The sequence below is a fragment of the Thunnus maccoyii genome, chromosome 16 (assembly GCF_910596095.1).
Source record: "Thunnus maccoyii chromosome 16, fThuMac1.1, whole genome shotgun sequence".
Taxonomy (NCBI): domain Eukaryota; kingdom Metazoa; phylum Chordata; class Actinopteri; order Scombriformes; family Scombridae; genus Thunnus; species Thunnus maccoyii.
Window position 1 is genome coordinate 14,860,034 of NC_056548.1, and position 21,864 is coordinate 14,881,897.

General features: G+C 38.9%; 3 protein-coding genes and 1 long non-coding RNA gene across 28 annotated transcripts in view; 2 read left to right on the forward strand and 2 right to left on the reverse strand.

Annotated features, from left to right (window-relative positions):
* Nucleotides 1-7,455, reverse strand: part of myo6b (myosin VIb) — a 39,203-nt gene extending 31,748 nt beyond the window's left edge. For both annotated transcript variants that reach the window (XM_042389395.1, XM_042389394.1), the window contains exons 1-2: nt 7,310-7,455; nt 2,532-2,678 (exon numbers count right to left, since the gene is read on the reverse strand). In XM_042389395.1, coding sequence (XP_042245329.1) covers nt 2,532-2,648 — 117 coding nt within the window. In that variant the 5' untranslated portion in view covers nt 2,649-2,678; nt 7,310-7,455. The remainder of the gene's footprint in view (nt 1-2,531; nt 2,679-7,309) is intronic.
* A 1,659-nt stretch (nt 7,456-9,114) lies between these two features.
* Nucleotides 9,115-12,372, forward strand: colec11 (collectin sub-family member 11). Of its 2 annotated transcripts, none has more exons than XM_042389409.1 (7): nt 9,115-9,784; nt 10,433-10,595; nt 10,700-10,771; nt 11,319-11,390; nt 11,491-11,544; nt 11,659-11,754; nt 11,947-12,372. In XM_042389409.1, exons 2-7 carry the CDS (start codon nt 10,463-10,465, stop codon nt 12,354-12,356), a joined length of 837 nt encoding a protein of 278 aa, XP_042245343.1. In that variant the 5' UTR covers nt 9,115-9,784; nt 10,433-10,462; the 3' UTR covers nt 12,357-12,372. The 2 variants fall into 2 exon arrangements, with proteins under 2 accessions (XP_042245343.1, XP_042245344.1); XM_042389410.1 differs by having other exon boundaries at nt 11,965-12,372.
* A 14-nt stretch (nt 12,373-12,386) lies between these two features.
* LOC121881550 lies at nt 12,387-15,050 on the reverse strand. Its single transcript, XR_006091811.1, has 3 exons — nt 14,960-15,050; nt 14,658-14,807; nt 12,387-13,928 (listed from the first exon to the last, which is right to left on the reverse strand). It is a non-coding gene; the product is annotated as an uncharacterized LOC121881550 (long non-coding RNA).
* Nucleotides 15,051-15,068: 18 nt separating this feature from the next.
* The window catches only part of LOC121881546 (doublecortin domain-containing protein 2), an 86,958-nt gene continuing 80,162 nt past the window's right edge, over nt 15,069-21,864 (forward strand). For 5 of the 23 annotated variants that reach the window (XR_006091806.1, XR_006091805.1, XR_006091804.1 and 2 more), the window contains exons 1-7: nt 15,076-15,544; nt 15,866-15,914; nt 16,226-16,302; nt 16,440-16,571; nt 17,169-17,324; nt 17,441-17,489; nt 21,087-21,219. Coding sequence is in view for 13 of the 23 variants with exons in the window: in XM_042389406.1 (XP_042245340.1) it covers nt 15,261-15,544; nt 15,866-15,914; nt 16,226-16,302; nt 16,440-16,571; nt 17,169-17,324; nt 17,441-17,489; nt 21,087-21,219 (880 nt within the window). In the remaining 10 variants the exon portion in view is untranslated. Of the gene's footprint in view, nt 15,545-15,865; nt 15,915-16,225; nt 16,303-16,439; nt 16,572-17,168; nt 17,325-17,440; nt 17,490-21,086; nt 21,220-21,864 lie in introns of all 23 variants that reach the window. The other 18 variants (XR_006091800.1, XR_006091801.1, XR_006091802.1 and 15 more) reach the window with 7 other exon arrangements.

Consider the following 21,864-nt stretch of genomic DNA (forward strand, 5'->3'; position numbering starts at 1 on the left):
TGGGGCAGAGTTTATGCATTGCGACGATCAGTCCAAGTTCACAGCTATTCGAAGCGAGCTTCAATTCTTACTTATTCAAATCTGCTCCAGTCTTAAAGCCCCTGGAAAGGCAAATCCATGATTGGCTATTAATCATGTAATTTGGGATCTAATGTGCATATAGTAAATACATAAAAAGTATGAGAACATAGCCTTTGACATAGCCTATGTAATTCTTTAAAAAGTTTCTCTCCCTTCCCTTGTTACAGGGTTGCAGTTAGGCGGGGCTAAACTAGGGAATTTATTACGTAATAAATACCTGCCCAATCATATTTAAGGGAAATATGATTGACGTGGCTATCTGGCCAGACTGACTTCACAACACGTACTCTCATCTTCCCCATGAGAAAACAATGCACTGCACTTTTCTTTGCTTTTAGCTAGAATGAGAATTCAAATTAGCCTGATATGGTTTGAAATTTACTGTGTTAAGCTAACTAGCAGACTTGGGTACACCATCCAAATCTGTATTAATCACGGGGTGGATAAGTAGCTCAAAAGTGTAGCATAGCAATGCTAATGCTAACCGTTTCATGTAAGTGAATGAAAGATGCTAAAACACTTAGCTTCATAGTCTGGAAGGTATAGTTCAATAAAAACAGATATGTGTGGTCTACTCTAGTCAATTAGTCATAGTAATTAGTCAAGATAACTAGTAGACTACTGGGGTAGTTGATAATAAGCTCAAAAGTTTTGAATAAAAAAGCTAATGCTACCATTTCATGTAAGTGAATGGAAGATGCTAAAACGATTAGAGCCATACTCCAGGAGGTATAGTTAAATAAAAACACAGTTTCAGGTGGTACCTAGTTTGTTAGTGGATTATTAAAGCTTTCAACCAAGTAGGGTCAATTTGATAGATTTGGTAGTTAATAGCAAAACGTTTAAGCTATGCTAACCTTTTCATGTATGTGAATGGAGAATGCTAAAACGATTAGCATCATACTCTGGGAGGTATAGTTAAATAAAAACACAGATTTGGGTGGTCTAACCTGTTTTGCTAGTTAGTCAATCAGTCAAGCTTTCTGACCAAGTAGGGTCCATTTGATAGATTTAGTAGTTTATTCCATATCAGCAAAACGTTTTAGTGAATGAATAGAAAATAAAGTGGTACTTGAGCTGAAAGTGAGCTGTCAATCAAACGTGATCTGGACATGCCCACACAGTCCTGCGAAATGGTTTGAGCAGCCAAATGAGCTGTTTTAGAGCTAGGTTTTCTAATAGTTATGAATGTTAAGTTTCGTTCAGATTTTTGTGGATGCTTAATGAGAAACTCAACTTTGATATCATATATGCATTGTTATGATTTCAAGTCACGTTTCCAGAGGCTTTAATATTATGCTATCTTCTGTCAATTGGGTAAGATAATTGCCCGTTTCCTATGCAACTTTGTTTCAACAGGTCTCTTGTAACTGGTGTTATCTTGAGATTAGAATGAAGTACAGTATCAATTTTAAATATATAAAAATGTTGTAAAAGATTCAAAATGATTCTCAAAAAGAAGAGACTGTATTTCTAGGGAAAGACATGTTTTTCTGAAGACATATTTCAAGGAAAATAAGGTTTCAAACTAGACAAAAAGTAACTTGTCAAGGAATTAAGATATTTTTGTCAAGCAAGGAATTCATACTTCATACATGAATATGACATATAGAGGAACATAAAGTTATCAATGATTAGTAATAGATTGTCCTTAAATGGGGTATTTTCACTCAAATACAGCTGTAACTAATAACAAAAGTAATAATAATAATAATAGTATATAATATCAGTTACAGTGCCCTGGTGTTTTGCATGCTGGCTCATAATAATTGTTTACTGGCTCAGCTGCATGGAACAGAGCCATCATTAATGATACTAGATACATCTGTGCTATTCCTTCTATAGCAAGCCTGCTGTGTGAAAGTCATATACAGTAGCTGTGATGAGAGCACTTGAAACAAAACAAATTCAAAAGCAACTGCTACATGTCGGGTGTAAACATCAGAGGCCTGCTTGCTGGGGACACATGATGGCTCAGGTGTAACAGGTGGCCTCTACCTCCTAATGAGCAGCTCTCCCTCTAGGCAACACTATCAGAACACCTGCTGCTTTTCTTTTTATTTATTCATGCCTCTGTACAAGAGGTCTCTCATGTTTCTCACGTTTTACACATTGTTGTGTTGCTGTGCCTTTATAACCTTAAATTGCAATTTATACAGACAGTTTGACAAAATTATAAAAACTGTAAGTACAGTATCTTCATGAAACTGTAAATTAATTTATAAATGTATGTATTGGCGTGTGTAGTAAGTCCCCTCCTGGGATAGAGGAAAACAACACCCAATTTATGTGACCCACTCAGTGAACGCAATTCTCCCATCAACTTGCAGAACCACATGAAAGGAAAACATTACCATCGCCCATTTTCCCAGTTGGACTCACTTTGCCTGTAAATGGAAAGCCAGGGTGTATATGTGTGTGTGTGTGTGTGTGTGTGTGTGGTAACCCACCTTGCCCTTCTGGTTCAGTGGTTCTATGGTGAGCGTGTCGGCTCCTATGTCAACAATCATGCCCAGCTGGAACCCGTCTGTAGGGTGCGGGGCCCATACTGGCTTCCCATCCTCCATGGCTTACCTCCAGTCAGCACAGCCACACAACTGGGAGAAACAGAAAGAGGAAAAGACACAACAGGAACAAAGTAAAGTACATATATATTAAAATAGGCAATATGCAAAGTGCTGTACGCAGTTTTGCATTTTTACTGAAGTGCAACTGAATTTATAACTTCAACTTTGCTTCACAGCTGCATACCTAACAAATAAATGTTTTCATTTCAACATTGCTAATATAAAGACTGCATGAATAAGAATCTTCAGTAAGTTATTTTTTTTTCTCTGTCCTGGCTAGAAGCACCTGAACCTTTTTTGCATGGCAAAATGTTCTCCTGTGTCCTTTCATAACATCCATGTCTTTGCTTAACCCTACAATACAGTGAAAGCCACAATAACCTTTTGTGTAAAGAATGAACTTTTGCTTGAAATGGGGACTAATATCAGAGCTCTGACTGAACCTTGATTGAAATCCTACAAAAACAAATAGAGGTAGGATTTTATTGTCAAACTGATCTACAGTAGCATTTCTCAGCCATTTACATGGTGTGAATGGGACATGACCCACTTACTGCTGTTTCATTTGTTTTCCATTAACCTGTTATTCCTCTTACTGATCTTCTGTGAGAGGATTTTCCAGTGGAGCATGACTTGAGTTGTCTCCTGAGGGACTTATGCAATCCCTAGTGAGGACAACACTATCCCAAGTGACCTGACATAAACTGTTCAGCCATGTTTGGAGCATCTCAGGCCTGTCAGTCGATGTTTGGATTGCAGTGTTCACACGAAAGCACCTAAGACTGCGACTATAAAAATTAAAATTTGACTGTCAAATTCTTATCACTCTGTCAATGGCCACTGGCAAAGTATGTAAAATTCTGTGGAGTACTATAGAAGTTAGCAGTTTCAGTATATTGGCTCTTATGCACCTAAATTGGAGTCAGCCCTTTGCTAAAGCTTAAAGTTTAGTGTTGATCACAAATAAAGTAGTAATAATTACTTCCTAGGCTGCACGCACACACACACACAGACAAACACACACTTGCAGGGAAATGACAGCTAATCTTTTTAGTTACACCTAAGCCAAAGTAAAGACAAATTCTCAAAGAGGCAACGCTACTTAAAGCGGGTCAGAAATGTGTTAATATGTTGATATTATTATATTATGTTGATTGATCTGGGATGCATGCTATGAAAGTATATAGTTTATTATTCACATCTGAATACAGAGAAACACTGAAATGTATAGAAGATGAAATCTAAGTTTTGTATAACTACAAATAACAAATACAGGCAGCAGACTAAAATCACTAGAGGGAATATACATAAAGCTTTCTGATCATTCTAGTTTAGTCTGACTCAGGCACAAACATATTGCAACCTTGGTATCAATGAACACTGTTATTTTTCCAAAATACACACACTATGAATTCAACTGTATATCAAAACTGCAAGGCTTTATTTTGTAATTGACAACAGCAGCTAGACCCTGGCAGACCCTCAAAGCATCATCAGCATGAAATCATGCCTTTCACATGCATGTCGTTGACAGCTCTTGACAGTTAATCCTACAACCAGAGAGTTCTTCACAGCAAAAGTGCTGACATTATGCTTGAGTGTCTAATTAGCTTCAGGGATTGAGGTCAAATATCAGACAAGACAGGTGCTGGAAACTGCTGATGCAGCCTTCAATAAGGACCCAAAGTTCACCAGGTATATCAACTCAGTATTATGTTGGATCCAACGAAGGGGCAGACTGGAGATGGTAACCTGTACCTGTGACCATCTCCATCTGTTTCTGTCTTCCTTCTGGACATAGATGTGGCAACACAATAACGATCTTGCATTATTGAACATCTTCTGTTATAAAATATTCCTGAAATAGGAATTTAAAAGGCCTTTTTGAATAGTTGATTAATTTTGTAGCAGAATAACTTTGTTGTAATACCAGTTAATCATTTCTGTCCTCCTAAACTAAAGATAAATTATTGCATGTTAGTGCTAAGAGTAATAAGGCAGCAGCAGTCAGACTTTAATTGATTTTATTATCAACACATGTCATGTATGGTCAGTACACCTACAGTACATCTGGCAGGAGCCGACTGCGGACTGACGAGTGATACGCCATTGCAATTTTCAGTCTGTCACTCCTTTCAAAGGTTTTGTAACACAAGACTCAGATGGTAAACCCATCACAGTAGAAAGGTGTTGTCTGGCTAAATCTAAAACATTCTACATTCTACAAATTCTACATTAAGCTTCATCAAATGCTTTGCTTTAGGAGAATACTGTTACAAATTTATATGAACTGGATTATTTGAAGAGCATCTGTCTAACTATGTTGATGCAAAATAAACATATGTAATGATGTACAAAATAATTAACAACTTAGTTGTATGAATAATGAGTGAAAACCTAGTTTGCATCTACGTAATCTGTGATGGATTTATTACAAAAATGTAGGCCTAAATGAGCTTAATATTTTAACTGGTTCCGCAAAAAGTGAATGTTATGTCGGACAAAGGGCATGCTGTTATCTCAATTTATTGTTACATGGCCCATTTATAATTAGAGCATTAATCTTCTGTTTATAGTAGATGTCCCTAAAGCCTGGACTACTGAGCTAGGTGTTTAAATATGGTTTGGAAATTGTTGCAAAATTATTTCCATTGTAAATTGATATGTTTTTTTTATGTCTGCAACCCTGTTAATTGTGCTGCTGCCTGTCTTGGCCAGGATGCTCTCGTAAAATAATGTCTGGTTAAGTAAAGGTTAAATGAATAAAAAAAAAAAAATGTTTTGACTGGAGCTGACCCAGCTGACACTGGGCGAGAGGCGAGGTAAACCCTGCACAGGAAGCCAGTCAATCACAGGGCATTCACACTCATATTCATATCTATGGGCAATTTAGAGATGCCAATCAACCTAAACTGCCTGTTCTTGGTATGTTTGAAGACAACCAGAGGAAACCCTCGCACCAATGTTACAATGTTATCACCTTGCGGCCCACATAAAAGCAAATTATCAATTCTGAAAGATAATACCAGTCCTCTTGAACTTCACTGCTAGTTGTAAAAAGCAGCAGTAAAGCCAATGAATTGTCTTAACACTGATAGGACACAAGAGGTAAATACAGAAATCTGAATTTACAACACTAATCAGAGTTGGTTGCAACAAGTGCGGAGGCTTTATCTGCTCTTAGAAACTTAGACTGCATGCACACCACTTGTTGCAGTGGTGATCGTTTGATTAACAAACATTAAAACTATACATAGCACAACTCTGCATTCAGAGCAGGAGTGGCAAGGAAAAGCTTGAGTAAATGCACCAGAAGGAGAAAGGAGGATAAGATTACTTTATCTTCGACCTCCATGCGTGAGATCAAGGCTGAGGAATCCTCAAGACTGTTTATGTTAGACAGCTGCCTATCACAAAGCTTTTATTACAGCATGTCCAGTTCAAATCTACATGAACACTGAAAGCCTACATAGCTACACACATCTTCATATAATGGAAATATTCCATATAGAGTAAAGGCGAAATTCATGCTCGAACCTCATACACAAAGAGCGTGCCCATGTGCTGCAAACACAACTCCATACATGACACATCTGCCCTCATGATATACAGCTCTGTTCTCTGAACCAAGAGCTTTCATATGCTACTTTCAAAGCATACCAAACAATCTGGTATATCACTTAGGGAGTCACATCTCAAAGCATCTCAAAGCTCTCAACAAAACTGAGACCGATGTCTCATGAGTAACTTTGACTCTGCAGCCTTAAATCCTCTTAGTGTTTGACCCTAATCCAGACAGAGAGAGGTGAGACGCTTCAAGAGAGGTCCAAGTCTAACAAATAAAAGTCAGTGATCATTCGAGGCAATGCAGATCAGAGGGGTGTCAAATGTCCTGTGAAACACAGAGACATCCAGTACAGGGAGAAGGAAACATAAATATACACAGACATGAATGGACACTGAGTCAGAGTTGAAGCAGGACACACAAACACGCCTCTTGTTTCCTGCCTCTTGTTTCCTGTTCTCTACCAGGGGAAGGCACACGGAAAATGCATATCAGCTACAGGCCAACAGGAGGAAGAGAGATGTACAGTACACACAGGTCACACTCTCAGAGGTATATCTTTAAAAAAAAAAAAAAGGTCAGACAAGATGGTGTTCTGGTATTTAGACATGAGTGGTTATGTGTAAGAGATAGTAAAATTTAGGCAGACAGAGGAGATAACGCAATTGAATGAAATAAATATTACAGAACATACACCTAATGTAACCATGTTATTCCTATAGAGACACTATAAATGTGTATGATGTCATACAAGTTCAAAAGAGGTACTGTGATTTTTAGAGTCAGTTCAATACAACCTCATAATTAGGTGAATTTAAACATATCAACAACCTCTGCAAGAGACTAACGGCACGTTATAAACACAATATATAAGCCATAATGACTACTGTAGGAGTGTGACAGCAAACACTCATTAAGTCAGCAAGCTGTGATTAAAGACAGTTATAGTTAGCATACGCAGATAGAGACACTGCACTCACTCTAGGCTATCTCAGGATAAGGTTACTGTAAAGATAACACGAAGTACCTGAAGCTGTTTCTGGAACTGGCTATTTGCTAAGAAGTGTAAAAGTTAGACACAAGCGTGGACACTTACGACTCGTATCCTTCAGACAGTCAAATTTACTTTCAGGGCGACAGTGAAGAGTTTTAGGTCCCTCATACGGATGAGTGGCTGTAGCAATAGTCCCAGCTTTCTCGTTCTTTCCTCCCGGTGCAGGACGGACGGAGCTGCTGCAAGCTGTCTGGATGACAGGCTGTGCTCACGCTCCGGTGAGCACAGGTGACGTCACTCTGACTGTAAACTATTAAAGGTGCGTTGAGGTGCTGCTCGTAAGATCCTGTGTCAGGTAAATCCCAGACATATTTCCAAACTTGACATAGTTTCCTCACAGCGACATGACAGAGAACACAATGACACACAAATGAATCCCTTTACAAATATGCATGAGCATGAGTGCTCTAAAATTAAAAAAATATTTTTTAAGCTGATGAAGACTGAAATGCATGATATAGCATAAACAGGCTATACATAAATCAAACTATGCAGTTTTGGCTCCAGGGTGGGGCTGTTTTGTGTTTGTTTGTTTTAGAGTATGAGTTATTATTGTTTTTAATGTTAAAAAATGTGGGAGGTCAAAAAATAATAAATAATATAAAGAATATAAAGTCAGCAACCAGCGATCTTTAACCATATGTCACCACATGCACTATACAATTACACTCACTATGAGTCTTGTTATACCACTGAAGTTACTAAATATATTGACATTGGAGCTTATGATATAGATTAAACTTCAACAAAGTCGAGAGAGGGTCTATTAAGTACACACCCGATTACTGGGTGCATTGGCTGCAATGAAAAGACAGTAAATGTTGCCTTGAGAGTCATAAATATTTCAGAGACAGGTAATCTAAAACTTTTGGGGGGATTTTTGAAGGAGACACCCAATCCACCATTGAAAGCCGCCTCTGGGTTTGTAAATCTAATTAGGATATCTGATACCCCTGTATTGGAGCGTATCTGATTACTGACACTAGATGACAGCATATAAAAACTAACAGGGCATTTTTTGTTCACAAGTTAAAAGTCCAAGTTAGTAATTGCATGTCATCTTAAATAATGCACAACAAAAACAAGCATCACTTGACCATATCAGACGCTAATATAATTTATCTTTGGAAACAAAAGCACATCCTTCAAGCAACAACTGGCAACTTTTTTTTATTATTTTGATGATGTGGTATGTGAGGTAATGTTATACTGACTGATATTTTGCAAAAAAAAAAAGGCTGATACAGTTTCCATTGCTGAAGTCCACTTCTACTGAAGTCCACTGATGTGCTTGCATGGACAATAGCTCCATCAGGTGGCCAAATATGGGAGAAGCAGATCTATATGTCTGAAGTCAAATCCCTAACCAGCTTAGTCTTCCCTCTACCCTCTTATGGGAATGCAGAGGAGTGAAGAGTGGAGAAGGGATGCACTGGAGAGATAATCATCACATAGAACCACTGCACTCTGGGGAAACGATGATGGCACAAATGCTATACAGCACAACTGAACTAGTGTATTTATCTAAATGCTTGACTTGGATTGACTCTTGGACATCAAAGTGCAGAAAATGTGCAGTTACACCACAGAAAATATGAACAAGATAGAGCCATCACTCATAAGAACAAAGATTGTGAAAGATCTACAGTCCGTGCCAGCTTCAGCAGTATCTCTGCTTTTCCACAGAAACACACGCCTAACTGCAACTGGAATATAAATACTCTTTACTTGACATTGAATCACATTGTTATTTGTGTAAGAACTAAGAAAAATCATCAAATGGACTCCCTGAATAATTCAGTGAGCTTTTTGTAGAGGAATGAGAGGACTAGATTCTGCCACAACTTTTCATGGTTCCCTGCTGTGTTGCTGTAGAAAGTAAACATTTGCACATTTATATGAACCTGTCCTCCCAAGAAAAACAACACTATATGTTTGGCTCTATTGTATCATTAATCTCATACAAAATATACTCCATTTTTTCTGAGGAGCATATAGAGATAAGTAATTTTTTCATACTACATAGACCCAGAAAGCTTTAAGAGAACTGGGACTCTTATGTCATCTAGCATATTAATACAATAAACTGCATTAGCTATAGGCACACCCTTATTAAATTGTTTTAAAAAGTTCAGGCACCCTACACAAACTAAAGCAAAGTAATATAGCACTACAACTACAAAGGTAGTGAACATCAGAGTGAATAAATATTAGAATGATTGTCTGAAATGATCCAAAAAGCTTTGTAGATTCATTTGCTTTTCCATCTGATAAAGTTTGCAGTTGAGTCAGTGTAGCTATCGGCCCCTCTTGCTGTCAATCACTCAACTACTTTCCCAGCTAATTATCTGTGGGGCCCCAGCTGCTTTGGACTTTATCTGTGTTTATAATGTCCTATCACACACATTCTGCCGTGCCTGTGGAGGAGCATGAAATGTTTCTGTTGGACCAGTAGTGTTCAAAGCTCTTGCAAGCTGGCAACAGTTTCTGCTTCTTGTTTGGATAATTCCTCTACAGGTAAGCTATACACATTGAAATGCAGTAAACTGTTCAAGTCATAATAACTTTTTTCAGATATTATATGTATTCCTGATATTAGTGATGCCAAGTTTATTATAGCAAGGCTGGTTTATGTGAATGAGATTCTGAATGTGGCTTCCATATCCTTAGCTGTTTACATTAAGCATTATTTCATTGGAAAGATATATATGGATTGGTTTAAAACAATGTTTTTCTTCATTAAACTAGTGTTTCTGGCTATAAACATGTGGAAGGAGTTAAGGCAACTCCCGAGTATTTCTCAGGGAAAAGAATGATGCTTTTTTTCAAAGTTTTTTGGGGTATATTTTTGTGAAATAAATGCTGCATGTATAGTTTCTTATTCAAATGGGATGTTTACTTGTTTTGATTGCAGTAGGGTGTGTTCTTGCAGGAATTTGTTAGCCTGCCTCAGTAAAACTGGATGTAATGGAAGATAGGTTTATACTATATGATGGGATTAACTTGTAGCGTTATTTATTTGCTGCTGAAACAAATGTTCACTTCTGATTCCCCTATTTTAGATCTGAAATACTGCATATTCTTAGAGATATCTAGTCAAGATTGAGTTATTTTGTGCATAATTGTTAACGGTTTGTATTTTCTCAATCTCTCCTGTTTCTTTAGTATAGCCTACCAACCGGCCCATGTAGAAGGATGAGAGGAGAGAAGCATTTACTGCCAATTATACTAATGTATGTGCTGAGTTTATTAACACTGCAGACATCTTATGGACAGCACTTGACAGAGGAGCCCTGCACTGTTCAGATCCTCGTCCCGGGACTCAAAGGCATGCTGTTCTACATGCTTTTACACATGCACCATACAAACTGAACACAAATAGACTCTGTTTTCATGTTTTCTGAATTTTCTTTGCTGTCTTCTTTGCAAAAGGAGAACCAGGAGAGAAAGGGCAAAAGGGGGCACCGGGGAGACCAGGAAGAGTTGGCCCTCCAGGAGAAATTGGTATCATTTTTTTGTACTGCAGAATATTTGTCTTGATTTTTATTTTCAACAAAAATGTATTTGCTTAGAATATCATACCTCTTGAAGAATATACTGTTTCTCATTTCGGTGAAAAGGAGTTGCAATACACCCAAATGTTATGCTTTTCCTTATTTTCTCACCACTACCATTTGGCTAAAACAAAAAGAACTGGAGCAAAGATCACATTGCTCGGGCTGATAATGTGCTGTTACATCACTAACAAGCCATCCAGAGATGGCCGTGTGTTTACATTTGGGTGAGAGGTTGGAGGAGAAATGGTTTTCAGTGTTGAAGTGTTTACTGAAGACGTTAATGAGGAGTGGTGTTCACATACTTTTAACATACTAGAGGAGATTACACAGCATCAGCATTTTAATGGTAGCGAGTTTGAAAATTTCAGGTAATCTGTAATACTTGAAAATCTTTGAAGGTGCGCAATGTCTACAGAAATGTTGTTTAGATGTTATATAGTTTTTGTAATAGATTGCACAGTACAAAATATTCCTGTCACACACACCCTTTTTAGGTTCACCTGGGCTTAAAGGACAGAAAGGCGTAATGGGACGTTATGGAAAAGTGGGCCCAAGTGGAATGAAAGGTCATTATAAAAATATTCTTCAGACATGTTCCTCTGTTTTGAATACATAGTTTACAGCATGTTTAATTTTTGATTAATAATCACATATTTTCTATCTCAGGTGCAAAGGGAGATATGGGAGATCCAGGTCCAAGGGGCCCCGATGGAGAGCCAGGTGAAATATAAAACCATCTTCTTCAGTTTGTCATTTCTGCAGGATTAAACACACATTTGGTGAAATTTGACAACTAATTAATATGGTAATCACCCACATTTTTTGTCTTGTTAGGTGTTCCATGTGAGTGCACACCAATGAGAAAGATGATTGGAGAAATGGACATTCTTGTGGCACAGCTATCCTCCGAACTGAAGTTCATTAAAAATGGTATGATTTTAGCATTCTGTGTCTATCGCAAAAATACTTGTCCTCAATTTTGAAAACATTTTGATGTTTATTTTTCTTCATCGTTATCATTTCATATATCCATGCTATTGCTTCACTTGTTATACTCAAAGAACTGCAAATGCTGGGCATGTCAATGTGAAATTTATAGAAATACAAGTCCTCATTTTTCAGCACTGCCCTCCCCTGCAGCTGTTGCTGGCATAAAAGAGACAGACAGTAAGGTCTATCTGTTGGTGAAGGAGGAGAAACGCTACACTGATGCCGAAGTCTACTGTCAGACGAGGGGAGGGCACCTGGCCATGCCCAAGGATGAGGGAGCCAACGCTGCCATCGCAGGGTACATTACAGAAGCAGGCCTGAGCAGAGTCTATATTGGCATTCATGACCTGGACTGTGAGGGTGTTTTCACCTATGTGGATCAGTCTCCCATGTCCACTTTCAGCAAATGGAGGAAAGGAGAGCCCAACAATGCCTATGATGATGAGGACTGTGCTGAGATGGTGGCCTCTGGGGAGTGGACTGATGTGGCGTGCCACCCCACCATGTATTTTGTTTGTGAATTCGACAAAGACAGTGTCTGAGTTTAGTCCATGTTGAAGAGACTTCTGAAAGAATGGATAAAACCTTAAATATATATATATGAAAAAGCAAAAGTAAGATGAACTTTTCTGTGTTCTATCTTCTATCTGTAAATAAGATGACAAAGTGACACACAAATTGTGGAAAGTAGTATACTGTATTTTCTATCTTTTTCCTTATGATCTATTTATACAGGCATTTTTGTTCTTTTGTTAGAATTTCGCTTATTTTATGCGCACCCTTAATCCCATACTGTGTGATTCATTAGTGTCTCCAGCAGCTTGCCAGGCAATGTATTGAGTTTTTATATTATGAAGACTATCCACTGAGCAATATCTGCAACCATGCCATCAACAAACAAGACAAATCCATCCATGTAGAGGCCTGTATATTCTGCATAAAATATGAAATTAAATAAAAATTTTGTTCCAGTTGGGTGCTTTTAATCAGAGAAATAGAAAACAATATGCATTTTATATTCATATTATACATTTTATGGTGGTTGCTGTACAATAAACATTCACTGATAATTTAAAAAAGAGAGACAGTGTCTGTACATTATTCTCTGCCTGTGTTGATTACAGTTATTTTGTGGAGCAGCGCCTCAAACAAAATCCTGAAAAAGCCTCCACCTAGTGGTAAAAAATGTTATTGCTGCTTCAGTCTTCTGTTCAAAACCGTGACCTAATGCTAACAGATAAGTCCTCCTTCTCTAGTATGTAAAAATCCTTTGGGTGCAATAACTCACACAAAAACCTTATGGGTCAACAAAGGCTGTGCCCTATATAGTATCTATATCTATTGAGCAGTACATCAAAGTGACCTCACATCATGAAACATTCACTTTTCAATCTCTAGAGTGAATGTGAAGTATTGACTTAACCACCAGGGCACAGTGATTACTGTAGAAATTGTGGTTTTTAAAGTGGGTGGCATTAACTTTTAAGTGTATTAAAGTAAACTTTCCCCTTGCTTCTCTTCTCGACAAGACACAGGAGGAATTGTGCAGTAACAGTGGAGGAATACCACTACAAAACACAATGTGTAGACTAAACACAATGGCATATAGTGTTGATTTTTTTAAATTAACAGACAATTTTACAGTGACATGACTATTATTTAAAAATAACATTATCTAAACACAAGAGAGTTAGCAATAATAACAGATTAATTATACAGCAACCGTTAGACAGTGTAATGTTTGCTGAGTGACAAAAATGAGACATTACACACCTTCCTCTTTGCAAACCCTCTTTGGTTTAGTTGTGCGATCAATACAAGCTGTCTTACAGTCGTATTGTTTTTAGGATGGGCCTCCCAGCTGAGATGATATCCTATTGCGTCCCACTAAGAAAATGAATTTGAATATGCATGATGCAGTCCTCCTAATAAAGCACAGCACCAGTCCCTTAAGAGATGAATAATTAATGCCAAGATGAATTATGCATTTAATTGACCAGGAGTTGTCTGGCATAGACCAATTAGGTGCCATTGTTGGTGCAATCTCTGGTTACCTTTGTGGTAAACAATTTAGACAGTTCTGTCGAACAGTGGACAGTCTTTGGTGAAGTGGCCTGCAAAAGGGAGATTAGGGCTTCAGTGTATGAAAACAAGAAAAAAACACATACAGCACTGCATGTGACTTTATTATCACTTTTATATCCACTACAGAAATATATTATTTTAATTCAAATGCAGAAGTAGTGGTGTTTAACGGTGGACATGTAAAGAAACATGGAGCATAGAGGGATGAAAGGTCAGAGGTGTACTTAAGACATACACCTAAATAAAACATAAAATTCTATAAACATTAACAAATAAATGGATAACATTACTTGCTCTTGCCACAGTATTTAATATTTTTAGGTAACGTAAACAAGCATTCATAGATCTAGTAGATTTCAGAATGTCAGAAGAGCAGCACAAGCCTGTGTGAAAATAAGTAAAAGTGGCGCTGGGGAACAAGTTGGTGAAGCAAATCCAGGCTAAACTAAAGCCAATTAGACACACATTCAGAATGTGAGAGGGATGACTCAGCTAAACCAGATGCCCATATTGTGGTTTTCCTCTACAGACTAGGTTAAAATTTTACCCAATTTGGGTCAGTAAAGCACCAACACAATACTGGGTTAATGTTACCCAGAAAGCCACTCAAGAAGGGGTTGTTTTGACCCAGTTTTACTTTTTACTTTTTATTTTACTATTAGGGAATTTGCCCAAACTAAATCTTGTTATAATCTACTCTCTTTTTAAACTTACAAGTCTACATTTTGGCCTATGTGTTGTTGCAATGTAAAACTCACCCACTGTATATATGCTCCAGCACATGATACACACCAGTAACCAGTCAGCCTTCAAAATGCAAACCACCATGGACTTCTGAATCTGGTTCATTCAACGGTAGGAGTCCAGAGATCACAGAATGTGGATTAAGGGCCACTGGCAAGAAAACCCTGTAAAAAAAAATAAAAAAATCACACAGCCTATTATATCACATGCAAAGAAATAAGACATTTCAACATATAGCACAAAATGTTGAATTAGCTGTAAACATAAGAACTCAAATTAATGGATGCCAGATATGTTATGAGCTGTATAGGCCTACTTTGTGGTCATCTTAAAGCTACTGCGGTTACTACAGTCGATTAATTTCCCCCTTCTGGTTGCCTTGGAAACCCTTAAGTTTTGGAATCAGCTTCATACAAAAGGAAGACCCCAGTAAACAACAACAACACAGACGGGGTATAGGTTTCTTGATGCTACACCTCTGATGTGGAGGAACTGGTTTCCATATCAGATGCTATCTCCAGTTACGTCTCCGGAGGCTCAAAACACCTGCTAGTGACTTTTGACACGAAGCGCCGTTATAGTGTTTTTTTTAACTGTTAAAGCTAACTTAGAAAATTATGCCCGGGACATTAGGGAGAGGTGACCTGCCGCCGACAAAAACAATAATTGTCTACAGGAACGGGGACGCTTTCTTTCCAGGAAGAAAAATAGTTGTGAACCCGCGTCAGGTGGTGACTTTTGACAATTTCATGACCTCTTTAACCAGGGGAATTGAAGCTCCGTTTGGCGCCGTGAGGAAGCTGTACACTCCCAGGCAGGGCCACAGAGTTCAGCATTTGGACGACTTGACGCACGGCGGTGTGTATGTAGCAGCGGGAAATGAGCAGTTCAAAAAGCTGGAGTAGGTACCATGTTGTTCGCTTCTTTTATTGGATGGACATTAATTAACTTAGTCCTCAAAATATAGCTGTTAACTCCATTGCAGTAGTTTAAACGTTGCGTTAACGGTTGCGTATTTGTGCCGTCTTGCAGACCATATTCCTTTCAGCTAACCTTAGTTTTACGTAATTAGCATACTTTCTAGAGCAATTTTTTGTTATATATTCAGTTGTACAATTAGTTTTTCATAGCTTTAGTAAAGTATTTTATTTTAACTTGCATTTTCACCTGTAACACCTGAAGCCTGTTTGAGTCATTTACATGATTTTTTAATGCCTTCCAGCTATTGCGAGATAACAGCCAAGAAACCACAAAACAAGAAGAAAGAACAGGTATGGGCCACTTCCTGTGTTTTTTAAATCAGTTATACAGTACAGAAAATGATTAAACTACCTTTATTTTCAGGTGCTAGGCCTATAACTTAATGTGTGATCATATGATGATATAGAGCATTATTTTGGTGGCTGAAGCCAGACCACTGACTTTACAGTGGACTGAATGACAGTAATAAGAATAAAACTATAACATAAACACAAATGTTGTGTTAGTTGTGTGAAGTAATGTAGAGAGTTTGAATCACACATCTGAATATGGCCCATTTTTATCTACCACTGGTGTATGTTTATTTTCTTGAAATTTTCAGATCCGTCCTGTTGTTCATAGCAGAATTGTGGTTTCAGCTCGCTGGAGGAGAACTACAGATGAGTCTTGCACGATAAAGTGAGTATTGATTTTAAGCTGAATACAAAATTATTTTCTGTTATGTTATGCAGTGATAGAAATCCGGTATAGTTTTCTTTTTTTCTTTTTCAATGATGGGATGATCTCCATGTCTCATGTATTGTTGTGTTTCACAGTGTCTTTACCAACGGAGAAGTCCTGGTTCCTCCGGCTCGAATACGGATTCCAAAGTATACTCTCAGAAGCTGGGAGAATGTTTTAGCCATGGTGACCGAGAAAGTTTGTCTTCGTACTGGTGCTGTGCAAAGGTACTGTACAGCATCGATACATTATGAACCCTTACAGTTTTTAAATTAGTCATGTGTGGGTGAGTGGTGGGCAAAAGTATACCTGTATTTTCTCCGTAGCAAGAAGGTAGGCCATGACTCCAAAGAATTTTTCTGTGTTTTTGTTACTGTGATTTTTTTTTCATGACACAAGTAATGTTCTTGTTGTGCAAGGAAGTGTAGTTGATCAAAACTTGTATTAGTTGCAAGAATTTTAAGACTGAGGTGTTAAGATTTAACCAGTCACAATACTCTCCTCATCTAATATAGAGGGTTTTCTACTCAGTTCAAACGCAGAAAAATGTAGCAGAGTGGAAGGATTTCTCTGATTAATTTGTGATTGGAACGATGTCTGGTTGTGACATGCTCACTGGAGTTAATACAGAACTGCTTGTTAGGCCAACACTGCTTGGAAAGAATTCTTAAAATATGCAAACATTAAACTAAGACACTCAAGCACTATTTGAGAACATCTAACTATGTCTCTTTCCTATTCAATACACTTATGCATATAAATGTAGTTCAAACCACCCCAAAACATTACTCCAGTTTGTAATATTCCTTTATTTGAGTCCCCAGGCTTTGCACATTTAATGGACATGCTCTTTGTGGTCCCACTGAGCTAGAGAACAACCAGCACTATGTCGCAGTTGGTGCAGAAAAGTTTAAAGCTCTCCCATATGACCAGTGGGTCCCCAGCAGGGATTTAAGCAGGGAAAACCACATGATTGAAGGGTAAGTTTTTATGTATACATACTGTTGAAAATAAGCACTGGATCATTCCTGTATCGATGTGTAAATGAAAGAGAAGATAAATTTGTCAAGTCTGGTTTTGGTTTTTTTCCCCGCAGCCAAGACTTCCTGCCCGCTATTAGAAAGACAAGACATGCTAAGGCTGCGGTAAGTGTTATTGCTTCAGAATTGGGTGCAGTTTGCCAACTGGCTGTTAACTTTCTTGCAACGTGTGAAATTGTTGCATTTTTTCTCTAGATTCCCTCTAGTTTATTGCTGTAACACCTTAGTAGTATCACATTTGAAAAGCGTATCTTTGCACACACAGCATTTCAATTAACATTTCCCACGTGTGAGACTTGTTGTGGGGGTGCAATTCGTTATGAAACAGCGCTATCATCAATCACTGTCTGCAGGAGGCATTGAGTTACCGTTGCTTTCCACTTTGATGGGTAATCCCCACAGAGACAGGCTGGCCCACTTGATCAAGTGCAGTGAGCCTCATAGACAGATCATATGCACCAGGGGGACTTCACAGACTGAAAACAAAAAAAAAAATCTCTTATTCAAACCAGAACTGGGACAAATTGTATTGAGATTAAGTAGACAGTGAAAGGCTTTGAATCCATATGAGGATTGCACTGCTGTGGGCCCAAGACGAACACCAAATCACACAGTAAAGATGAGAACATGCCCACTCAGCAGGTTGAGGTGGAGATGGGGGGCCCCCTGTGAAGGATGTGTCTGACATCTGATTTTTCTAACCATGAAAGATGACAGTGAGTGGGAGATGCCAATTTTTTTCAGATGGAGAAAAATGCCCCTTGCCTTATTACTTGCTGTACCTGTGGTTGATTATCATTATATTCAGAAATAAGATTAATATTTATTAATAATATTAGAATCCGTTTGTGGCTGTTTTGTAAGTTTTCTTCATTTTATTAAAACTTATCCAAGCATAAAACAGATTTAAACCCCAGATACTGTTATCGGACTTAACTGCTTAACCAAGGTTCAGTCCTAACACTTTAGGTAGGAAATTTGGAGTCAACACTACCATAGCTTTTGCCATTTCACACAATACCATGAGGTGGAGACAGAGACAGAGTTATGGCTGTGTTTTGCATCCAGCCGCTCATTGTAGTATTAGTCATTCACTAGACATGATGCTGCCGCATTTTACTCTCCTTGCCTCTATATCTGATCCCTCATGAATTTGTAAACATGATTTGACCAGTTAATAAGGACCTTTCAGGGGGAAAGATACATGTGACAAAAATTGCCCACTCTGTCTTGATCTGTCAGCTGTTTAGCTTACTGATTACACATACATTTATAGGGTCATGTCCATCATTAATTTCAGTTTGACCTCACAAAACAACAGCAGTCTGGTTTGAAATGCCTGTAAAAAGATCCTTTAAACATGCCCACTGAGGCTGCGTAAAATGTAACCTTGCTCTCACAACCTCCCTGTATGGGAACGGTGGTGTCTGTCCTGTCTGCACCGGTGACTGTGTAGCTGAATGGGACATCTGGTCCAGTGTATCCACTGAAGTCTTAACTGAAGGCTCTGCAGAGAGTAATATTGAAACTCTCCAGCACACCATGTTCCCATTGGAAGCAAGCATATATGCTGAGTTAGGTGCTCACAGACATGATGAGGTAGAAACCTTTGAGGTAGACATAGCATAAAGAGAAGATTAATAGGGAAGAGAGGAATGCAAATAGACAAAGAAAAGGAGAATAATGGTGTGCATCAAAGCAAAGTACTCTCATATTATAGTAATCATAATGAGCAGTGCAATTGTGCTTCACATGTGCTTCACATGACGCATACTGTGAAAACAGTATGTAAGCTGCACTCCCTGACATCAGCGATGACTTGCTCCCCATTTCTCTGCTATTCCTGGATGATCTCATTGAGGGGAAGTAGCAGTGCCCCGTGGAAAACTATACCCCCTCACTGCTGCCAGCATGTCTGCTCACTGAGGACCTAGCCAGGGAGTGGCTCCTACTGATACCACAGCCAGTATGGCTGGAGGCTGGTCGGCCCAATTGGTTGGGACCCCCGTTTTCCCTTGGCTATCATATCACAGTGTCCTCTTGTTGACTCCTGTTCTGTGCCACTTGAGAGGGCCACAGATTACTTGCTGCTCGGTCCCCCTGAGCCCCCTTCACACTAACTCTAGCACTCTCTTTCTCCCTCTTGCTCTCTCTCTGGGGCCTCCTGATACACCCAGTTGTCTGCTCCCACAGGGCACGGTACTGTAGATATGTAATGCAGAGCGAGAGACTAGATGACCTCAGCTTTTCCACTCCCGTGTTTCTAGTTGTGCTGCTACTTGTACGGTACTCTCTTGGCTCCGCAGCACCCCTTGTCCTCCGCGTTCTCCTCCCCTGCGCCCTCCTCACCACTCTCCCTGAGTGAGACATTCTCGATTTAACTGTGTTGATTTAAATAAGATCTATTTACATCTCACCACCAGGCTGTAAACACAGAGAACAAGCTGTTCAATTTTTGATTGCCCAGATGTATTTTGATTTGGAACTTTACCGTGAAGTTGTTTCACATCACTCACAGATGAATTGAGGTTACTGAAACTGAATTAACAGCTCACCACTGCGACAGTGCCACTGCTCTTCTGTCTTTGATCTCGTGTGGCTGTGGACACTACAGCGCTAGAATGTGAACTCTGTTTCAACTCGCCTTCGCTGAATATACCAGGCAAACTTCACTCTTCTTTTGTTGTTTTATTTTTCTCCCTCAGCCCACCAACGGCTGTAGAAATTCAAAAGAATATCAACAGAATTTGCCTGTACATTAAAGAAAGCAAACAAGTGAAGAAACAACGCTGCTATTCCCCAGACTCCATGTTAGTGAGCTTGCAAACACCATTGCTAGAAGTGTATTCTGGTGGAAGCCTGAGATCACTACACTATCCCCCGAGCCAGCCCAGGGATCCAGCCAGGCAGCTGCAGTAAAGAGCACTGTAGCTGAAAAGAAACATTAAGTCTGCTCTCTCCTGCTCTCTGTGTCTGTGTCTCTCATTCTCTGTAAGGGAGACATACCTCACCTTGCTACCTACAGAGGGGATGAGGAGCCTGTGAGGAGAAAATTGCCTTTTGTGGAAGCATTAATTCAGATGTGTACCCTGCTGTCTGAACATCACTCTGAACTCTCCCCACTGCTCTCTCTCTCTCTTTTTCTCTCTCTTCCTCTCTCACTCCTTCACTCTCCCACCATGCAACTATGTCCCAAGCCTCTTTTTTTTTTCCCTCCCCTCTCCATCAATAACCTTCTGCTGTCTACTGCTGAAGAATAAGTTATTCCCTCCGACTCCCTCCCTTTCCCTTAAAGCTTGTTTGGATTTTCATTGTTTGATCTGGCTTGATAAATAAGACAAATGCAGTTAGAAATTCATGGCTGCCCCATTTCATCAATAAATGATTAGTTTGCCACACTCCCTAGTGATTGATAGGTTGTGCACGGGATGTATTGGAACCAGATGAATTCAATACAGTAGGAGTCACGGGGGAGCTACAAAGCATATCAGCTCATGAAAAATAGAGATCAATGGAAAATGTAAAAAGGCTTTGAAAAGAGAGGAGAAACAAGTTTTGCCCCGCCATGTTTTGTCTTTTTTTCTTCTCCCTCTTAACAAAACAACACCAAAAAAAAAGTCATTAATGAATCACAGAGAAATCTGAGGAGATATGCCTTAATCTGTGCTCCTTTTTTCTGCTCTCTTTTGTCTCTCTATGTAGTTTGCTCACACAGGCTTTGGAGAGGACCTTGAGCACACAGCCAGGGGCCAGATGAAGAAACACACAGCCAAGTCAGAGAGAACCAAACAACAGAGGCAGGTGTCCAGGAACCCAGTTCTCTTCCCAGCAGGCGGTAAGCAGAGCAATTCTATAGAAATATCTCTCTTCCTGGCTCTCTCCCCTGCCCCTTGTTGTCGTCATAGTGTTTTTTTTAATCCCACACCTCTTTTTCTCACTATGCGGATATGAATAAACCTGTTGGCTTATGAAGACATTACAAAATTTATGTGTATATGCGAATGTTTGGGTATGTGAACTCATGTACCGTTTTACTGTACAATCTTCCATCTGTGCATGTCAAATTAGTTGTAATATGGGTCTAGTGTGTGTTGGGAATGTAGAGAAAAACCAGTTTGCCAGCTGACGGAGCTTTCTTTGGATTCTTAACCTGCTCTTTAAAGTCCAAACAGAACACAGCTCCCTGCTCTTTGAAAGAAACACAACTCTTTTCTGTGAATATTAAACAGAACAAGACTTCAAACACCGTCAAGGAGGCTTAAATCATAGATGAATTCAATCAGGCCATTTTGTTGAATATTTATCCAGAAAGCCTTGTTAACTATGTGGGAGAAAAACAAAATGCTCTAATTTTCCTCTGATGTGGGAATCAAAATGGTAATAAGTTATTAATCACAAATAACGCAGACGAAGGATCATAAAAATGACAAAATACTGCTATATATTGATGGGTTTGAACATTAGCGGTTGTGCTGTTTAA